The sequence below is a fragment of the Dipodomys ordii genome, unplaced genomic scaffold (genome assembly GCF_000151885.1).
Source record: "Dipodomys ordii isolate 6190 unplaced genomic scaffold, Dord_2.0 Scaffold5, whole genome shotgun sequence".
NCBI classification, from domain to species: Eukaryota; Metazoa; Chordata; class Mammalia; order Rodentia; family Heteromyidae; genus Dipodomys; species Dipodomys ordii.
Genome location: NW_012267221.1, coordinates 11,874,139 through 11,892,395, shown reverse-complemented (window position 1 = coordinate 11,892,395; position 18,257 = coordinate 11,874,139). Strand labels below are relative to the sequence as shown.

At 38.6% G+C, this 18,257-nt stretch overlaps 1 protein-coding gene across 1 annotated transcript in view; it reads left to right on the top strand.

Moving 5' to 3' along the window:
• The window catches only part of Pla2r1 (phospholipase A2 receptor 1, 180kDa), a 119,234-nt gene that overhangs the window by 41,813 nt on the left and 59,164 nt on the right, over positions 1-18,257 (top strand). Inside the window, exons 9-11 of the mRNA XM_013030869.1 lie at positions 2,587-2,685; positions 7,059-7,171; positions 15,347-15,516. Coding sequence (XP_012886323.1) covers positions 2,587-2,685; positions 7,059-7,171; positions 15,347-15,516 — 382 coding nt within the window. The remainder of the gene's footprint in view (positions 1-2,586; positions 2,686-7,058; positions 7,172-15,346; positions 15,517-18,257) is intronic.

Genomic DNA, 18,257 nt, shown 5'->3' with positions numbered 1-18,257 from the left:
ATTTTAGAGGACTTGTTGCTAAATTAAATATGGAGGAAAGAGAGGTAGATTTTTGATTTGAGAAACTACCATTTTGGTAGATAGTACTGGTGTTTCCTGGTAGACAAGCATTCTACTGCTTAAACCACACTTCTAGGCTTTCATTGTGTGTGTGTGTGTGTGTGTGTGTGTGTGTGTGTGTGTGTGTGTGTGTGTGTGTTTGCTAGTCCTGGGACTTGGGTGCTAGCTCTCTACCACTTAAGCCACAGCTCCACTTATACCATTTTTTAAGGGGGGTGGTGGTGCCAGTCCTGGGGCTTGAATTCTGTAACTGGGTGCTGTTCCTGAGTTCCTTTTGCTCAAGGTAAGCACTCTACCACTTGAGCTACAGCACTACTTTGGCTTTTTCTGTGATTAATTGGAGATAAGAGCCTTATGGACTATTTTGCATAATCTGACTTCAAATTACAATCCTCAAATCTCAGCCTCCTGAGTAGCTAGGATTACAGGCATGAGCCACCAGCACCTGGCTAAATACTTACTTTTGTGGCATGCCTGCCTGTTGTGTCTTTGAGGCTTTTGAGGAGCATATGCAGTGACAGTAATACCACAGGACTTCTTAGTGGTACTTGAGGATCAAGAAACAATGGCCTCTCTAATATCTGTCCACCACAGTTTATTCTACAGCACTTGATGGCCTATTCATTCATTGGTTTTGATATAATTAAGATGACCTTCATTTCCTATTGCCTGATATTACTATTTTACTTATCAGACTTACACATAGCACCCATCATTTAGGTAGAAATTGTATTCAAGAGGACCAGGACATATATTCATATTATTAGATGGGTCAGGACAGGGCTGCGGTGACATTTTGTAGCTCCCTTGTTGCAGTTTAGTATTGTCATAAAAAGTAGATATGTAAAAGTGAGTATTTATTTCCATCAAGAACTCAACATGGCTATAATTACTATAATGAATAAGTTACATAATCATAGCTAATACCTAAATTTAACTGTGAGAGCCTAGAAGTTGGTCACCTATCCTCTCAACACCTATGTGCAATAGCAATGCCAATGCCTGACACTATCCTGTAAGTGGATGGTTTGTGGAAGGTTCCATGGGGGAGAGGCACAGCACTGCTTTTGCAGATGGAGGTGTTAATCCCTGTTTCTGAAGGTCATGGCTCCATATTCCCTTCAACCACAGTGCATGAAATATCACCAGAAATTTTAATCCTCAAGGTCTGATTTGGATTAAAATTAAAAGCTCATCTGTGAAAATAAAAATTTAATCTGTTAGTGTTTATCGTATCATTAGTAGTGAAGCTTTCAGGAATAGCTTTTGGCAGCCTAGGAGAAGACCTGAAGGTATCTAACTTTGGTATAAAGAGGAAGCTAAGAGCTGGGCATGGCGATGAATGCATGTAATGCAAGGTCTTGGGAGGCTGAGGCAGGAGGACCTCTAGTTTCAGCTCAGCCTGGGCTACATAGGGAGACTCTCTATTTCAATAACTAAATGAATAAGAAGATGGGTGGTATCTGAAAACTTGGTGGTGAAAATGGACACTGCATTTTCAATTGTGAGAATGTTGTCTAGGATTCCCATGGGAACACTCAAGTTTTTCATTAGGATTATACATAAATGCAGCAAAACCATTGATTTAATGCCTACAGGTGAATGAAGGGGAAAAACACTATGAGTGTATCAGGATGACTTCATCCAAGTGACTTTCAAAGCATGGCCCCCAGGCCCGGAGCTCCAATAGCACCCAAAACTTAGTTGCAAGTGGCAACTGCTAAGTCCAAACAGATCTATGAATCGTTCAGATCAGAGAGGAGAGTCATCAGAGGTTTGGGGCTCCTCCCAGTGATTTACTGACCACTAATGACTAAAAACCACTCCTTTATCCCATCGTGTGTGTGTGTGTGTGTGTGTGTGTGTGTGTGTGTGTGTGTATGAGAGAGAGAGAGAGAGAGAGAGTGTGTCCTGGGGCTTGCTTGAATTGAGGGTGTGGGCCCTGTCCCTTAGCTTTTGTGCTCAAAGCTAGCACTCTACCACTTCCTGCTTTTTTGGTAGTTAATTAGAGATAAGAGCCTGCCTGGACTGGCTTTGAATCATGGTCCTTAGATCTCAGCCTTCTGAGTAGGTAAGATTACAGGTGTGAGCCACTGGCTTTAAATTCTGTCTCACTTTTTTTAAAAGAAAAGTCGAGTAGCTTGATGAAAAACTAGCTGGCCTTATCAAAACTACCTCCATGTTATTCTAACTATAAAGCCTTGTGCAGAGTGTGAAACATAACCTTTCAAATGGGGATAATGATCACCACCTCACTGGAATATTGAGCTGTATGACAATCATCCGTCATCAAGCCTGACACATAGCAGCAACCAAAAAGTATCAGTTGTTCCTCCTTCTGCCCACTCAATTCTAGATTGCAAAGGATGGAACATATCATAGCAAGGTCTCCATTCACAGAGACACTGCAGTGTTATTCCAACAGAAGAAAATGTTATTAATCACATTTTTATCATAAATATTGCAATTATCCATCTGCCTCAGCACTGGGAATACTTACGCATCTTGTAACACTTTTCCTATTAGGAAGGACACTGGAAAGTTAAAAATTGTGAAGAAACACTTTACTACACTTGTAAAAAAGCAGGCCAAGTCCTTTCTGATGCTCAATCAGGATGTCAAAAGGTAAGTGCTATTAACACTGCAATGTTTTTTGGTACAGGAAATACAGAGTTAATATCCACTATCAATTTAGAATAAATCAACCCTGCTCCCCTTAGCTCTTTCTTCCCTCTCTTTTCCCCTTCCTTCCCTTTTCTCTTTCCCACATTCTTTTGAATGTGAGGGGGTTTTGCTTTTTTGTATTGTTTTTACAAGTCAGTTATCAGCTACAGACACCAGAAGGATTTGTCCTCAGAAGTATCCTTGCTGTGTCATGCTTTTTGACGTAAGTCTACTTTCTTTGCGTTTACAAAAATGTAAATGATCCTATTATTCTATCTGTTCAGTGCATCTCCTGTGATGTTCCATCTCACATGGTTTTCATAGTTGTCAAGTGGGATGTCAGAAAAAGAACACAGGCCTAGAAGGCACAATGTGAACTTTTTTTTGGGGGGGGAGGGGTTCCGGTTGTGTGGCCTGAACTCGGCCTGGGCACTGTCCCTCAGCTCTTCATCTCAAGGCTAGAGCTCTACAACTTGAGCCACAGCGCCACTTCTGGCTTTTTTTTTCTTTTTGCTTATGTGGTGCTGAGGAATCGAACCCAGGTCCTCAGGCATGCAAGGCGAGCACTCTACCACTGAGCCACCTTCCCAGCCCCCAATGTGAACTTTTTTTATCCAGCCTCTTGCTTCCTCGTCACCCTTCTTACACTTAAATATTAAAATAGGAAAAAAATAGAGAAAATAATATATTTGTTACTTGGGAAAGACATTGTGAAAGTACTTTTAGTGTAGTGACAACATATCTTGGGTGTTTTAAAGAAATAAAAGACTACTTTAGGCTTAAATCTAAAAAGTAGAAAATTATGCTTTAACTTTCTTGAATATATTTAATATTGGTCCTAATCTCCCCATCAATATTCTCATTGTACTCTCTCATTCTCCTTCTTCTTCCCTTTCTCTTTTTCTCTTTCATTAGAAATTTTATTTACATATAATATTCTCAAAAAATGTCCTGGACCTGGTATTTATGCATCTCTGCTGTGATTATTTTCTCTCCTAATTCAGTTACTATATTCCAACTAAACAGTGATACATATCTGCCAAAAATAAATGTTCTATTTATGAATTGATGTATAAATATATGAACTAAATTCAGACTCCAACTGAACCATATATGTTCCATAGTTGACAGGTCACCAGACATTTGATCTAAGAATTGCAATTCCTGAATTTGTTATAGATGATCATTGATCTAATCTCTACCATACTGTGGCTGTCAAGGGAATTCAACATTTTTTATGTGGTTGAAAGAGCAATTAACTTCTTACACAGCAAGAGCAACTGTTGCTCTCCACTGCTGCTCTTTGCTAGCTAGCATTACCAGTATCAAAAGATTCTGAGTCTAAAATTACTTCACTAGTTTTATGGGAAATTTTATATTAATTTTATTTTACCAGCCTACAAATATAATTTCCAAAAGTTCCTTTCTTATGGTTGATTGCTTCACGCTGCTTTCTAGGCAGCCTGCACTTGTAAATTTATATTACCAGTCTTGAAACCAGGCATGATGGTACACCCCTGTAATCCCAACACTCAAGAGGCTGAGGTAGAAAGATAAGGAGATGGAGGCCAACCAGGAATGAAATCAAAACCAAACCAACAATTTTGATTATTCCAAAGCAAAGCGGAATAAAATGATATGTTCCCCTGTCAGTCGTGTTTTAGAGATTGGACAATATGACCAGTCATTTTAGTGTTATCATCATTTCATTTAAAAATAAAACAGTGCCAGGCTGGGAAGGTGGCTCAGTGGTAGAGAGCTTCCCTTGCATGAGGCCCTGGGTTTGATTCCTCAGCCCCACATAAGCAGAAAAAGCCAGACATGGTGCTGTGGCTCTAGGGTGCTAACCTTGAGCTGAAGAGCTGAGGGATAGTCTCCGGGCCCAGAGTTCAGGCCTCACAACCCACAAAAACAAAAGAACAAAAACAAAAATACAGTGCCTAATGTACAGAAGATTAGCCAGTACAATCAGTGATCCCCCCACTTTGGTTATGTGGACAAGGGCCTGTCATAGTCTTTTTTTGTTTCTGTCATGCCGCACCTATTTTCCTTCATTTACTTCAAATTATTCTCTTCTTGGACTTTTTTGTTTTCTAAGCAGTGCATTATTCCAAAATCACTACTGAATAAGAAATATTTTGTCAGAAAGGTCAAACTGTCAATCTCCCTCACCTCTTCTTCCAAGCACAAACGGTCTAACCTCCCTGCCCCTGTCCTTCAGTGATGCCTTCAGAGGCCTGTCTGGAGCCGTCAGTCACAGAGTGGCCGGGGCCAGGAAAAAGGAGAGGGGACCCCAGCAGTCCTTGGGTAGCAGGATGATGAAACTCTGTGACCCACCTCTCATCTGCAGGTGCTTCTGGATTCAAGCATTCTTAATTAACCACAAAAACTGTGTCTTTTTTCAAGAAGTATTCTAGAAAGCAGTCTATGCCTACACAAAACTGGCAGGAATTGACATGTCACAGAATGAAAAATATATAAAACTAATGAATAAGTTTAAAAAAATAGGTTGATACAAGTGATGCTTTTTGATTAGGTGGGATAAAAAGAACTAAAACAACTCAGTTGAAATATAGTGAATGTCTCCTGTACCACATGAGTTTCAAGAACAGAGCTGCTCTACCTTACCCCCAGAGTAAGCCACAGAGCTGCACATTTGTCATTTTTGTCTATGTGCCAAATTTTTTTCCTTTCTAAAAGCCAGTCAGCTAATTTAGCAATATGTATGTGTGTTGTGTGTGTTGACATGTATATATACATATGCATGTGTATGTATTTATGTATGCATATGTGTATATGTATTTTGGTCACTATTTAGAAATGTTATCACCTAACCGTGACTAAATTGATTGGATTACACCAGAATCAGGTACCAGGCCTGGATGACCCTTTAGTTAATGAATGAATCAGTTAGAAGACATGAAACATCAATATGAAAGGAAGTTGAAAATCTACAACATTATCAATATATGTTTTCTTGCTCATACCAGTTCTCTGGCTCTATTCTAAGATCTCTGCCTTCCTTGTCTCCCTTTTTGTTTCTGTTTTCTTTAGATGTGTGTATGTGTTTGTTCTGGGGAAAATAGTAATGTTTAAACTCAAGGCCTTATGCTTCTAAACAAGTGCTCTCCCTCTAAGCAACACCTCCAGCCCTCTTTTGTGCTGGTTATATTTTGAGTTAGTGTCTCAGTTCCTACCTATCAATGCATCTGAACCCTGATCTACTGATTTTAGAAGCTCCCCTGATAACAGTGAAAACAAGCATGTACTACTACCATGCCCAACTCTTTTCATTGCAATGGAGTTTCACAGACTTTTCTAACTGCCTGACTGAGAACCACCACAGTCTCCTCAATCTCAGCTGAGATGCAAGGCATAACACCACTATTTCCAGCTATTGGTTGACAAGGAGTCCTGCATGGATAACCAGGCTAGCCTTGAGCTAGCCACGATCCTCTCAACTTCAGCTTCCCAAGTAGTGAGGATTACAGGTATGAGTCAGCAGTACCCAGCTCATTGGTTCCTTTTGGTTGTCACAACAGACCTATGAATATTACCATTATCTCCATTTCACAGAAGAGAAAACTACATGTGGAGCAATTCGATACAGTTCTTAAATGCACACAGTATTAGTATATAAAGCTGATAGAATAGCAGAGGAGCCAGAATTCAAACACATGCATCCTGTCTCCAGCACCAACAATTCTTAATTTCTACCCTAATATAAGGGGCATTTGTATGCAATGCTGCAAGTCTGAGGAGAGAAAGAGAGCCACCTCTTGAGTGTGTGTCCCTTTAGTTTCTTTTTTGTTTGTTTGTTTGCTTGTCTGGGAATTTTATATTTTTTGTTTTGCTTTTTGTGGTAGTGAGGATTGAACCCAAGGCTCTTGCACATGCTTTGCAACTTTACAACTTGAACCCTACCCTTAGCCCTTTCACATTTTAAGATTTTTGTTTTTGAGATAAGGTTTTGCTAACTTAGACTCATACATATGGGTACATACGGTTCTGCTACTACCTTCCAACTAGCTGAGATTAAAGGTTTGAGCCACCATTGCCCAGCTTGGGTTTTCTATTTTGTTTTGTGGTATTTTCACCTTCATCTTAATTTGTGTTTAAGTTATTAAATGAAGAAACTTAAATAATAAATACTTATGTAAATATAAAAGTGGCTTTAGCTACTGGCAATGCCATGGAGGACACAGTGATAAGAAGACAAAAATTCAAGGCATTTTGAGTGAGTCAGAGAAGGAAGTTATGTAAGTAAGAATATGCGAAGAAAGATCTCGTGGTATTTAATATATTTGATTATGCCCTTGATTTCACTTTTTAAGGGATGGGAAAGACATGGTGGATTTTGTTACAAGATTGACACAGTCCTCCGAAGCTTTGAGCATGCCTCCAGTGCTTATTACTGTCCTCCCGCACTTACAACCATTACAAACAGGCAAGTCAACATTTTCTCACAGAAACATGTCCATTCTATGACAGGAGGTCACTCAGAATGGTAAAACTGCAGCTATAATAAAAACTTGTCACAATTTAATGTGTGGTGTATGATAGAGTATTAAATCACTTAATGTACTTATTGAGATGAATTTCAATTTTCTAATGTTACTGCCAGATTGATTTTTGAATGACAAATAGTAAAATTTAAGGTGACGTTTTCTTTCCAAGAAGATGTATTCATTATCCAGCTTTGCTAATGCATGTGGTTGTATTTAGACTTAATTTTCTAATTTTGTAATGGAAAAAATATGCTATTGAACAGGATCTTTTTGATATAATGTACTTAATTGCAGAGTGGGCTTTTTAGTAGGAAAAAATATAAAGAAAATGCAAAGGGTATGTAAATGCTTCATTGCTTCTTAGGTATACATTCGGCTTCTCTGGGCACAGGTGTCTCCTAATGCTGACAGAGAGTCTACATCCATGTAATTTGCAGCATGGTACAGGTGTGTAAAACAGCTTGAGGAAGGTAACCTAGTGGAACTATCAATGTCAAGAACAGTGAGGGCTGGGAGGCTGACTCCTCCATGCCTAGGACAGAAGCAAGAGGCAACTCTTTTCTGATACCACAGGAAACCACACCTGCATGAGTCATTTGCTTTTGCACCTGGGCAATGGGCAGGTGCCTTACCAAATAGCCATGGGTGATGATTTACACTGGCAATCTCAGATACTTGGCAGGCTGAGGCAAGAGGATCACTTGAGCACAAATTCAAGATCAGCCTGGGCAACATAGTGAGACTAATATGAAAAAGAAAAGGAAGGAAGAAAGGGAGAGAGGGAGGAAGAGAGGGAGGGAGAGAGGGAGGGAAGGAGGGAGGGAGGCAGGGAAAACTAAAAAGAAAAAAGAAAAAGGGGGAGGAGAAAGAGGGAGGAAGAGGGAGAGGGAGGAGAAAGAGGAAAAGGAAGAGAAGCAGGAGGAGGAGGAAAAAACCTAAAAGTGCAGAAACTGGGATTTACGTTTGTCTAGAGACCCTTCACACATATATCTGCTTTGCTGAGGGATTCTTTTATCTTTTCTTGGCTCACCCCAATTGGAAGTCAACATTCAAAGCCACAAGTATTTCCTTTCTCCTCTCACCTTCCAACTTTACAGTCTTCTTTTCCAGTCTTTCCTCCAAACTCTTCATAGGAATGTGCGTACTTGCTTGCACAGAGGAGTAGATTGACAACACTTGATGAACTACATGCATGGCCTTCTTTGGGGTACAGTGCTACCTTTGGTGGATCTCAGCATTGTTTTTAGATCTGCTTTTTCCCCTCCCAGGTAGAGCTGCCAGTAAACATTATATGTATGGGTATGCAAAACCTGTGTTTCATTTCTACAAAACTATATGTAAGAGAATGGTGTGAACACTTAAATTTTGGGTTCACAAAATAATTGTGCTCACCATCCAACTCATGTATAATTGGAATCTAAAGCAGAGCTACGACATAGGTAAATTTGTTTTCAATCCCCCTTGGCTTCCTGGGCCACCTCAAAGTTTCCTAGAGCACAGGTTACAAGTCTCCCAGACACAAATCCATGCAAGACATAACAGGAGTCTTTCCAATGATTCTAGGATCTTTTCAATTATGATTTAATTATGTTTTATGCTGAAGAAAAGAAGTCTTGTTATTTCATTTATGTTTATGTCTCATTCTGTCTTTTCTTTCTCCACTTAATATTCATTGAGTGCCTGTCACATATCTGACACAGAGTTCATTGCTTTGCATATATTATCTGACCATGCAAAAATTAGTAGTCAAGAGTTTATTGAACATTATTTATTGTGTATTTAGCAAGAGGCACCATATTAAACACTGACATGCTGGATGGAAGAAATAAAAGGTTTGGTGTCATTGCTAGAGCCTCTGTGGCACACCAGCTGACATAGAACAGCAGCATGAAACAAGTAGGCAAGGGAGAACACAGGATACACAAACATGCTCTAAGTAGCATTACACATGCTAATAGTGCCCAAATGGCCCAGAACAAGGTAGAGAGCTGTTACAAGTCACATGCTTCCTCTTCTTCCTATGCTTTGGGGGCCGCATACAAATGGTAGTATCAGGGACAAAGTCTGTTTTATTTCTCCAAAATTGGGGACTAGATGATGTTGTAGACACTTGGAACTTTTTCCTTATAAACTCTGCTTAGTCACACTCATGTATAGTCCCACTCAAAAGCAGAGCTACGGCATAGGTAATCTCAGGCCATCCAGGGCCACCTGGACTGTTCTCTGCTGGCATGCACCCAGTCACCACAACACCTGCAGGATTCAATAAGAGCAATAATGTGGCATCTCTCCAAATCAGTTAGCACCAGACACACCACCCCACAACTATGACTGCACCCAAAGCAGTGACTCAACCAGAGGATTCCATTCAAGGAAAAGAAGGACCACATGCTCTTGATTTTTCACTCATTCATACCCCCACAAGAAAGAAATGCTCTTCTGAGTGACAATTTGTGTTGGAATGTTCTCTAGTGGTATCTTTTGTCTGAGAAGGCCAGGCAGTAGATGGAAAGTCTCCTCATGCCCAGGAGCATCCATTAACAGCCTTGGCAATCATTTTCTTCTATTACTGATTTCCTGTTTGAGTTAAGACTCTGCTGTCACTCTCCAGCATCCAGCCTTGTAGTTGCTAATTGATTTTCCACTGTTCTGCACAATGGAGTGACAGGTTTGATGGGCACAATTAGAACCACCTGCTACAAATTACTTATTTCTTTTGTTATCAGACAACTGCTTCTGGTCTAGGACTTTTTAACACTTTGCAGGAGAGAGGCAAGGGGAGAAGAAAAAAAGACCCTTATTGTTAAGTAGCATAATTTTCTTGGTTGGTCTTTTGTTAGAAAACTTTTTCAAGCCTGGCCACTTTGCTTCCAGAATCGAAATGTAGAAATGTTCGAAGTTGCCATGGATAATTGTCTCAATGTATACATATCTAAATCTTGAAATAATCAGATATGGGAAATCTGGCACAAATGACATTTGATTCTGTGAATTTTGCCAAGAAAAATTCTGCATATCTCATTTTCTGCTAAGCTGAAATTTAGATTGTTTTCAAACTCTTTGTAATTTTGTCATTTTCATGCAACCATATATCCAAAAACATTTTTTGCAGTTAACTTTTTGATTGTGGTTATATATACAGAGAATATATATATATATATATATATGCTAAAATTTAGCATTGTTGCCATTTTCAAATGTAAAGTGGTGGTAAGTACAGTCACATGGCTGTGAATACAATTACCATGCAGTGTCACAGCTTTCTCTTCTTCCCATACTGAGACTCTGTACTCATTAGATACTAACTCCTAGTTCTTCCCTCCCCCAGCTCCTAACAAATACTATTTAGTGTTCTGTAAGTATGACCACACTAGAGAGTAGATATAAGTAGAATCAAAAAGTATTTTCCTTTCTGTTCCTGATTTATTTCACCTAGCATGTCTTCAAAGTTTATTCACATTCTAACATATGTCACTATTTCTTTCCTTTAAAGGCTAGTTAAGAACTGCAATAACTGATATTAAAAAAAAAAACTAGCAAAAACAAGTCGTTTAAAGATACAGGTGAACCCGTTGCAACAATGAGAAGTACAAGTTGTCATGTCGAAACAAACTTTACAACTTTGGGGGCGGAGTGGGGAAGATTGGGTGGGGGGGCGGGGGAGGCTGGAAAGGGATGTGAAGGATAAACAAAGGAGGAGGCTGCAATGCTTGATAAGAAATGTACTCATTATCTTGCCCATGTATTTGTAACCCCTCTGTACAGTATGTTCACAATAAAAAATAAATAAAAATATATAAAAAAGAAAAAAAGAAAAAAAACTAGCAAAAGACAGAGCTGGAAGTATGGCTCAAATGGTTGAACACCAGCCTAGCAATTATAAGACCCTGAGTTAAAACCCCAGTACTGCAAAAAATGCCATTGTATACTAGGTATAGTGGTACATGCCTGTAATCTCAGTAACATTTGGGAAAGTGAGGCAGAAGAGTTGGGAGTTTAAGCCTTCCCTAGACTACAGAGCAAGAACTTATCTCAGCAACAACAAATGAGAGAGAATGGAGGGGGGGGGAGAAGAAGGAGGAGGAAAACAAAAGGAGGAGGAGGCAGCGAGATACATTGAGAGAAACAGAAGGGAAAAAGAGATTCCATTGTACAAATATACTGCGTTTTATTTATTCATTTTTCCAACTGTGGACTATTCTGAAAAATAGCACTTTGAACAATTCAACTCCTTGCTTTTAATTCTTTACTTATATGCTTAAAAGTGAAATTACTAGGCCATGATGATTCCATTTTGAGTTTTCTGATGAACTGCCATAGTTTCCCTTAGTAGGTGTGACACTTTACATTCCTACCACAAGTGCTAAATGTTCCAGCATCTCTATTCTGCCAATGCTTGTTATTTTTCTGGTAATTTTCATTTTGCTAATAACCCATCCTCTTGGGTATGACTTGATATCTCATGGTGACTTTGATTTGTGTTTTCCTTAGTGACCAGAATGTTCTCATGCTCTTTTGTCCATCTGCATAAATTCTTTACAAAGATTTCAATTCAAGTCTGTTTCTCATTAATTGAGTATGTTCATTTTTCTGTTGTTGAGTCATAGGTCTTCATATATTCTGTGTTTTAATTCCTTATCAGGTATATTATTTGCAAATATTTTTTCCAATTTTGAGGGCTACATTTTCACTCTTGATAGAGTTCTTTGGTGAACAAAACTGTTCATGTTGGTGAAGTCCAAGTTATCCATTTGTTAACGTATTGCCTGTTTTAAATTTCATATCCAAGAAATCATTGCCAAATCCAATGTCATGAAGTTTTTCCCCTGTGTTTTCTTTTTTCAGGGTTATTTTGACTCTTCAAGGTCCCTGAAAATTCCACACATTTTCAAATTTAATTTTTCTATCTCTGCAAGACTCATTGATAATTTGATAAGGATGGCATTGGATGTAGAATCTTAATAATAGGCTTCCAAACCAGGAACATTGGATGTCTTTCTATTTGTGTCTTTAATCTATGTTTTAAAGTTTTTAATGTATAAGACTTTTTCCTTGATTCATTCCTAAATATTTCATTCTTTTTGATGCTATTATGAGTGAAATTAATTTCCTAATTTGGATTTTTCATTTTTAAGAGAGAAATGCAATTTATCCTTGTATATTGATTTTATATCTGGTGGTAGCTTTGCTGAATTTATTTATTAATCATAACTGGGGGGTATAAAACAACTCTCTACCTTAAAATACATTTTAGTAGCCAGGTGTTGGTGGTTCATGCCAGTAACTCTAGATACTCAGGAGTTTGAGATCTGAGAATCACAGTTCAAAATCAACCTGGCAGGAAAGTCTATGCAACTTTTTTTTTGTTGCTCATAGGGCTTCAACTCATGGCCTGGATGCTGTCCCTGAGCTTTTTTGCTCAAGGCTAGCACTCTATCACTTTGAGCAACAGCTCCACTTTCAGTCTTCTGGTGTTTATTTGGATATAAGAGTCTCATGAACTTTCCTTTCTGGGTTGGCTTTGAACTGTGATCCTCAGATCTCAGCCTCCTGAGTAGCTATGATTACAGGTGTGAGCCACTGTGCCTGACAATCCATGAGACTCTTACCTTCAATTAACCTCTTAAAATCTGGAAGTAAAACTGTGGCTCACGTTTTAGAATATCAGCCTTGAGTGAAAAGCTAAAAAGAATGTACCCAGGCTCTGAGTTCAAGTCTCAGTATTGACACAAAAATAGTTATCGTCTTTAAAATTATACAATAAAAGCAATCTCATTGGGACAAGTTCAAGTAAAGTACCAGAATATAGACTTTAAAAAATGACAATACCATCTTGTCTCTTCTCCTAACTAATCCTCTTCTCTCTTCAGAAAAGCCTTTACAAGGTCATCTTTTAGATTTTAGTTTTCATAAATCTTTCACTGGTTGAAAATGGTAAAGAGCATAAAATATCCTCTAGTTTCTTTGCCAGCTGGAAATGCATAAGAGATCATAATCCATTATCCAGACTTAATTCTTTTTCCTGTATTTAGAATAAATACCCATTTGTCAAATTTATTTACTAATCTTGCTATTTTGTAAATGGGAATAAGAAAATTTGAAGTTTGTTTTGATTTGAAGGTTTCAGAATTTAATGTATGAATATGATACATGCTAGTTAAAAATACACTAACAACTCAAAAAAGCAGGTTTCTGTTGTTTTAAATGGATATAAAATACACAATCAGAAACGACTAAATAAATCTATAACCGAGAGAGGACAAAGCAGTTGCATTCATAATGATGCCCAAGGCCAAGTTCACATTCAAGGTCATTTCGCTGTATAATCAGATAAACGGTATAATAGAAAGTAATGGAAGAACCAGCCTGCTGAGTTTAGCACCAGCACTGTGAACAATGGTCCTGTCTGTCATACCTGTGGTTCAGTGCCTAGCTGGTCTCCAACACTGCAATTTCAGACTCCAGGTGGGGACACTAGCCATGCTACTCTGCTTCATTGAGCATCAATAAAGCAAATCATATGTTATGAGACCATGAGCCAACAAAAACTAAGGAAATTTACAAGAGTAATCTAGGCAGTCTTTGGCTTTATATGCTTTCATTCTGAAGCAGATTTATGTAAGGTTCTAATGCAACAATGCAGTTTTTAAAACTTTCCAATTTCAAGTGCACACCATTTTGGATTATTGATAAGAGTACAGAAAATACTTACTAACCTGTGATGAAACCCATATGCCCTCAAAGATGAGTGCATGGACACCTGTGGTTACTGTTATTAGTGATGACCCCACGGCACTTACATTTTTACTCTTGTTCTTCTCTTTCCCACCCATATTCCTTTTGAAATTCCTCTATTTTTAACTATTCCTATTGCTTCTGCTTCCCTTAGCAAGTTAGGAATGCATGGTAATCAAAGAAATCTGAAGTTGTATTTTAAAGATCTAATTTGCGGGCTGAGAAGATGGCTCAGTGGTAGAGTGTTTGCCTTGCATGCCTGAGGCCCTGGGTTCGATTCCTCAGCACACATAAGCAAAATGAAAAAAGCCGGAAGTGGCGTTGTGGCTCAAGTGGTAGAGCGCTAGCCTTGAGCTGAAGAGCTGAGGGACAGCGCCCAGGCCCAGAGTTCAGGCCCCACAACTGGATCCCAAAAAAAAAAAAGTTAAAGATCTAATTTGCCTTAGATCTTTAGATCTTGAATTTCGCTCTAGTCTCCTATTTGATCAGCCCTTACATTTCTCATTGATTCAGCAGATGTGCCCAGAAGTCACCATAGCTTCAAAAGTCTACTAACTTGATTGCATTCTGAAGGAGATTTCTCAAGATGGTTTCAGACTTAGCTTTAAATTCAGTGTTAGTTCAATTTCAGTACTCCAGTTTTTCTTACTAGATATGCATATGGAAGCATATACATCAGGTTTCTAGATTCTACTCTCCAAGTGTGCATGTTGGGAAGAGAGCATGACCAATGATCAATGAACACTAAGTTCATTCAGGTGTTGAGGAGAAATGTTCCTGGGTATACGACCTTTGATTGGCAACTCAGATTTAAATTTATCCACCTGGAAAGCACACATATTTGAACATATCACCAAGGGCTTCATATGCCTCATGAGGATAAACTGATTAAAGAGACTCAAAATTGCTACTCTAGTTCCTTGCTAAGCAAATATGGTGTGTGGGTTTGGTTGGACTCTGGAGTGATGAGTGCTCATTGAGAAAAGCATGCTATCTTTTCTCCTGCTGCTGCCAGCCCCCAACCCATGTACACCATGGTATTGTGCATGGTGTAAGGCCAATTACAAAACAGGCCACATTTTACTGCAAAAAACATACTGTTGGGCATGTGGACGTTACCTGTACTGTGAAACCAGAGCTCCACTTTATTTCTTGAAACAATTATGAAATTTATGTCTCAAAGAGCCAAATATTCCTTATTCACACATTTCTGGGAATTGCACTATTTGGCATTTGTTAGTAATGTAAGGGGTTTGTGTGTTTTTCTGCTTTATGTTCTAAAGACTTAAACAAGAATTGCTTATGCAGTACACTACATTATGTTTTAATGACATTTTTATCACCCAGAAACTTAATATAATTTTTTTTCTGCTTTCTAGGTTTGAACAGGCTTTTATTACCAGTATGATCAGTAGTGTGGTGAATACAAAAGACAGCTATTTTTGGATAGCTCTCCAAGACCAAAATGATACAGGAGAATACACCTGGAAGACCGCAGGGCAGAGGCCTGAGCCTGTGCAGTACACACACTGGAATGTACATCAGCCCAGTGAGTAGGGAGAACTGTAGGTCTCCTCAGTTTGTGCTCTGCTTTCCTGCCCAGAATTCCCTCCACTTTTTGGTCATCTTCTTTGAATCTTCCCTAGTGTTTCCTCAATGCTTGCATTAAGTACAATCATCACCAAGGACTGCAGGGGTTAGATGTGGCTGGTCATTTTGTGTATGTGTATGTCAGCCCTAGTGCTTGAACTCAAGGTCTGTGTGCTGTCCCTGAGTTTTTGTGCTCAAGGGACACAGCTCCACTTCCAGCTTTTGGTGGTTAATTGGAGATAAGTGTTTCATGGAGTTTGCTGCCCAGGCTGGCTTCAAATAGTAATGCTCAAATCTCAGCCTGCTAAGTAGCTAGGATTATAGACATGAGCCACTGACATCTGGCCAGGTTTGTCTTTTTTTAATTATACTTTACATGAATCATTTGGAAAAATTTGAGGTTTACATTCATTGTTTGAAATCATACTTGTCTTTATTAACATGAATCCTAAATTTTTGTTCCTCAAGCCTTCCTGGTCCCTGACTTTTCTCAGTATCCAAGAATCACAGGGCATTCATTAGTCTAAACAAGTCCAAGTGAAAACTAGACTAGACTAGTCCAAGAATATTTAATCCATTCACAGTCGCTGCTCATAGCTTTGTAGTGCAGTTGGCTCATTACTGAGATAATGTTGTTGGTCTGTCTTCCTCTTCTGTAGAATTCTGTAGTTCCTTAGCCAGGATTATAAAGTCAACAGCTCATTTATCCTCAGGTGCTTAACCTTGGGTCCTACTACATGCAGCTAGGTCAAGTTGGCCAGATCCAGAGAAGCTAATAGCTTTAGCAAAAAGAACATTAGAACACGTGTAGAAAAGCTTTAGGTCCTTGTGTTAAACTTAGATAAACAACCTAGACCAAACTCTCCCCCTTTGCCTGGGGGGTACATTCATTTGGATGTCATGATCTTGTTCTGTCCTGTCGAGCTCAATTCAGGGCTACACCAACAGACAGCAGGCAATAAACTACCTGTTTGTCTGTATCTGGAGGAAATGGGATAGAGAAGCAAGTCCTAAACTCTGTATGAAATGATTTATCTCCCATCTTTAAAGTTCTATATGCTGAGGTAAAGTTAGCTTTTACTTAGCTGCAAAGGATGAGATAGTTAAAAACCTCACTTCAAAATATTCAAAAAGTCACACTAGTCTTCTTTCTCATAATTATAAAGTCTGATGCAAGGTACTTTCCTAATTTCTGCTCCAAGCAATGGTTGGCATTGTCACAGGCTTGTAAAATGAAGTAACTAAACTGTGAGTGTATTCTCAATACAAGTAATGTGACTATATACTCTCATTTTTGCCACAACTGAGTTCAGTCTATGTCTGTTGTTCCAGACAAATTAATCACTCCTGTTTCACTCTTAACATTTTCCTGGTTGTGATGAATCTAGATATAGGTAGGTAGGTAGGTAGGTAGATAGATAGATAGATAGATAGATAGATAGATAGATAGATAGATAGATAGATAGATAGATTATATATAATATATATATATAAAACTACTGATAACTGTTGTATATAGTTCCACTAGCGTTATCTGTACATTTGCACACATGTACACATATATAATTTTAAATGGCATGTTCCAATTATTTGCCTCTATGTTTAATATTCTTCTACAAAACTTTCCACATCAATATTTATCCTTCAGTATTTTGAGCGTCATACTAGATATTAGGGTCCAACATGTGAATTTGGGAGGGAAACCTATATTCAAGTACTAGAAACTGTCAAATCTATGAGAAGTATTGTAAGATGCACAAAATATATTATTTTAACAGTTAAAAGAGGGAGGATCAATTCTCACATGAGTTACCATAAAAGTTTAAAGAGGAAGACCATTTCCCCTGGGGTTTGAAGTATGGTAGGATTTGATTACTAAAATAGGAAAAAATAATTTTCTATATCGGAACAAATATATGGAGCCAAGAAAACACTGAGCAGCCTTGAGGGGTCTTAGTAGCTCAGTGTAACTAGACAGAAAGATATATGAAGTTCTAAAAGAAAAGGTCAGAGAGGTACATTAAAACCTAGTTTCAGATTATATGCTAAGGAGTTTTCACTTATATCTTAGATGTAGAAGCTACAAAAGGTTTAGGATAAGGAAAGTATCAGGACTGGAATTATAAGGCTGTGGATAGAGCTCAGTGATCAGAGTACTTGATGAGCATGCATAAGGTTGGTACTCCATCCCTAGCACCTCAATAAGATACTGCACTGCAGAACAGCATATGTGTAAAGAGTACTCATTATGAAGCCAGAGTCAAGTTAAAATCCCAGCCACCTGATTCATGGAAGTTACTTAATCTCGCCATATCTGTTCCTTCATCATTAAGATAAGGATGTTAATAATATCTACCTCTCAGAATCATTGTGAAGATTAATGGAATATTCACAGTGCTGCTGCAGTATGCATAATAACTAGTAGCTTTTCTTATAGAAGAGAAAGAATTTTTAGGATTTAGCAGAAAGCTACGTAGAATCCCATGGTTGATCAGTTAACATGCTTAGTCAGAGGTAAGACTTCCTCTGTGCAGCACCAGCCACCAACAATACCTGGCAAATCTAGGGAGGGGGTGACTGTTGGCTACACTTACATTTCCTCAACACTTATGAGCAGCTTTAAATGTTTGTTTGGGGCTGGGAAGGTGGCTTAGTGGTAGAGTGCTTGCCTTGCATGCATGAGGCCCTGGGTTCGATTCC